The 3,649-nt window shown below is 37.0% G+C and overlaps 1 protein-coding gene across 1 annotated transcript; it reads left to right on the top strand.

Moving 5' to 3' along the window:
- The first annotated feature begins 1,137 nt into the window (after window positions 1–1,137).
- LOC134271821 (uncharacterized) lies at window positions 1,138–3,052 on the top strand. Its single transcript, XM_062754037.1, has 3 exons — window positions 1,138–2,047; window positions 2,211–2,412; window positions 2,539–3,052. The coding sequence occupies exons 1-3, from the start codon at window positions 1,138–1,140 to the stop codon at window positions 3,050–3,052; spliced, it is 1,626 nt and encodes a 541-aa protein (XP_062610021.1).
- Window positions 3,053–3,649: the final 597 nt, after the last annotated feature.

The following is a 3,649-nucleotide window of genomic DNA, read 5'->3' as shown; positions in this document are numbered from 1 at the left end:
TTTTCAACTTGAAGTGAATACTACAGTGATGTGTATGTTGATTTCCACGATGAATTATCGTCAACTTCAAGTTTTCCAATGGATGATGACCAGGGTCCAGTAATCCACTGAGGGACGAGAGGATTGTCCACAACGCCCGTGTGTACGTGTCCAATGCCTATTATTTCCCCATGGATCCGCCTAGGCTGTAAGTTTGCGCATTTTGAATACACGTGTTTAAATATTATTCTAGCTAGCTAACTTATGTTTACATTCCAACCATCCTATGGAATCCAGAACTGTGTCTCTCGGATGCTCAGTGATCCGTGTAACGTGACCGGTGAATTGTGTTCAGGTAGATTCTCTTCTATTCCGTGTGAAGTGTTCCGGAACCTGAAGCTACAACTCAACAGTTTATTGATTTCTTTGAATTAAATCTAAAGAAAAATATTTGTGCGCACTTGTATTTATATTTTCTATGTGTTATTTGTTTGTATTGTGTATTACTGTGATTTATATTCTTTGTATTGATTTGTTTGAGAGATGCCGGCTGTGTGTAAGAAGTGCGTGTGTGAATTTTGATCGGGATCGAGCTCGATATATTTTTTCCTTGTTTTGGTGGTAAACTTCCGGAAGTACAGAAAAAAAAACGTGTTTTGAGTTGGTAAATGTTTTGTTTATCTGTGCTTGAACAGGCACCTATCGGAATTTAGACTGCCAAATGTATGTGTACTGTGCTTGATGTTATTATATGTACTGTGTTGTCTACAGTCGTGTTTGTTTTGTTGACTGTCAATGTTTATTTTTGTGCGTCAATGTCATTGTCTGTTGAACATTTTGTTGATGCGAGCAGAGATATGGTTTTATATGTCTCTGATGCGAGTTGATCATGTACAGTAGTTTATAGTAGCTGAAAATTTCCCTGCGCGCGATCACTTTCTTAATATTGCAGCATTACTAATTGGAGCACAGGACTGAGAACAACAGGACTATTAGACAGAGCAGAGGTAATTTTGGGTACATTGTTTTTTTCAGTTTATTGTGTATATAGTTGTGTTTGTACAGAATATTTGAATGAGAGATTGCTTGTGTGTTGACATTTGCGCATTGCGATAAGTTAATCTTTGCTTGCGATTTTGTATCAATTGAAAAATCAACATGGCAACTGGTGTTGATGAAAACAAGGGTAAGAAGGATTTACAAGAAGATATTGATGAAAACAAGGGTAAGAAAGACTTGCAAGAAATTATAGAGCAAATCAATGCAGAAGAGCATTACAGGGTTATAACAAAAGAGGAGTATGACCTGTTGAAAGGGCAGAAAATTCCAACTACCCCTAAAGTTGAACATGGTTTGAATAAGGGTACCATTCCTAAACTACCATCCTTAGGTGAAGTACCGATCCCTAGTCACATACCCTCACCAGGTTATTTACACCCACCAAGTCTTATGTCATCACATCAATTGTTTAATAGCTCTGCTCTGTTTCATCAAAATAACAACCCTACCCCTATAAAACTTCCAACTTTTAGCGGTAGTGAGCAAGTTCAGAAAGGTGAAGTGAGCTATGACGTTTGGTCGTATGAGGTAAGGTGCTTAAAGGGCCAGTGGCCTGATCATGTTCTTTTGCAGCCAGTGAGAAGTTCTCTGAAGGGGACGGCGAGGGAAATTCTAATTCCACTTGGAGAATATGCAACAGTTGAGAACATCCTCGCAAAGTTAGACGATTTTTATGGGAATGTCTGCACACCCGAAAACATCATGCAGAAATTTTATTCAGATCATCAACAAGAAGGTGAGTCAATTGTTTCCTATGGATCTAGGTTAGAACAGTGTTCATCAAAAGCTGTAAAAGTAGGTCACATTGATGTAAATGCCAAGGACCCAATGCTTAGATCAAAGTTTTGGTCAGGTTTAAGGAGCACACAGTTAAGAAATGCAACAAGGCACAAGTATGAGACTGTAAAAGAGTTTCACTCCCTTCTTAGAGAAATAAGACAGATTGAACAAGAGGAAACTAGTTTAAAATCTGTAAATTCAGTTCCAAAATCAAGTGTTGCTATGTCAAGTAATGTAGATTCATTGACAATTCAAAATTCTGAACTGCAAAATATGCAAAAACAACTCACAGAATTACTTTCTCAGATGAAGAAACTTGATAGCAGAATGGGTAAAATTGAGCAAAGTTCAAATGCAAGTAATCAAACCCAAAGAATTGGTTTTAATAATAGATTCTTTTCAGACAAATACCTCCAACAACACTTACCACAGAGGAAATTTCCGGGGCAGGAATAAATTTGTCAACAGAGGCAGAGGAATGTATTTCCAATCTCAGAATCAACAGCAACTGCCAAACCAGCAGCACCAGATTCAGCAACAGACTCAGCAACCATGGCAAACAAAGGCAGTTTACTGGTACAACACAGCAGTCTGGTAACATGAATGGGTTTGGTACAGGTAGTACTTTAAACTAGTTTCATCTCCTGTTGCGGGGCAAACTGGAGATGCATTTCAAAATAGCCCTAATTACACAAAAAATCAATCCAGTCTTTTGTACAGGTTAGTTGGAGAATCCAATGAATCTGATATTATTGTCAATGGCTTAAGAACAAAAGCTCTCATAGACTCAGGATCTATGATAACCTGTATTTCTGAAGAATTTTTCAAACATTTAAACCCTAGGCCTGAGTTACATGACCTTTCAGAATTTGAACTCAATGTTCAGAGCGCTAATGGCAGTGCTTTGCCATACAGCGGCTATGCAGAAATTGACATATGTGTACCTTTCTTTGGTGAATTTACATATACTATTCCTGTTCTAGTAGTTCCCCAGACAAATTATTCAAGGCAAGTACCTATGATTCTTGGAACTAATTTCATTCGTTTTTACAGGAATGCTTGTAACCAGAATTCCACTGATTCAGATGATGTTCCAGAACAATGGAAGATAGCATTTGACAGCATGAATGATGAAACACCAGTGAGGACGACTAACAAGTGTACCATTCAAGTGCTACCAAATGAGACAGCTTTATCTGCGTCTCAAGTACAGAGAAACTGCGTGTCAAACTAGCCTATGACGTCATATCTATAAGTACAGCGAGATCAAGTTGGCTTTGATTTTACATTCGATTACTGTTATACTGACAAAATAAGTTACACATTGATTAATATTAACAATAATCATGAGAAATCAAAGTATGTAAGAGTATATCAAAAAGAAAATTATTATTTATTCGCCGAGATTCATATGTACAATTTCACCGTGACGTCATAATCGAATTCCCGAGGCTCTGCATACACTGTTCTACCTTTTGGTAGCCCTTAACCTAGTTGCGTTACCCGGAACTCTTTTTTTTTACCTCTAGTGCAGGATATATCCTATGCCCTCTCAGTTAAGAAATTTTTAATTTAGAGAATTAGAAATATTGATTCATGTGTGACGTGAAGTTTAGATTTCTAAGAAAGAGTAACTTTGTTTATTTGCTATACAAATACTTATAATTCGAAATTCTTTATACTGAACTAATTTTTGCTTTTTTTTCCTTGCCAGTTTGCTCAGGTGTGTGCTGTGGCCCATGGGCCTTTTGTTTAAATCTTCTCCTTACAGACTTAATTTATATCATGATTTTTCATGATTTTATGCTAAGAAAAAAAATACTTTTCTAGA

Source organism: Saccostrea cucullata, unplaced genomic scaffold, assembly GCF_032062105.1.
Source record: "Saccostrea cucullata isolate Sc308-1 unplaced genomic scaffold, CSIRO_AGI_Scuc_v1 ctg8322, whole genome shotgun sequence".
In the NCBI taxonomy this organism is placed as follows: domain Eukaryota; kingdom Metazoa; phylum Mollusca; class Bivalvia; order Ostreida; family Ostreidae; genus Saccostrea; species Saccostrea cuccullata.
Note: the sequence above shows the minus strand (reverse complement) of the source record. Positions and strands in the feature narration are given on the sequence as shown.

Bases quoted from the DNA above. Each gene is read 5' to 3' on its own strand.
- LOC134271821 (XM_062754037.1), top strand. From the start codon at position 1,138: ATGGCAACTGGTGTTGATGAAAACAAGGGTAAGAAGGATTTACAAGAA. The intron at 2,048-2,210 runs GTAATGTAGATT...TTTTAATAATAG, and splicing joins ATCAAGTGTTGCTATGTCAA to ATTCTTTTCAGACAAATACC. The intron at 2,413-2,538 runs GTAACATGAATG...TCTTTTGTACAG, and splicing joins TGGTACAACACAGCAGTCTG to GTTAGTTGGAGAATCCAATG.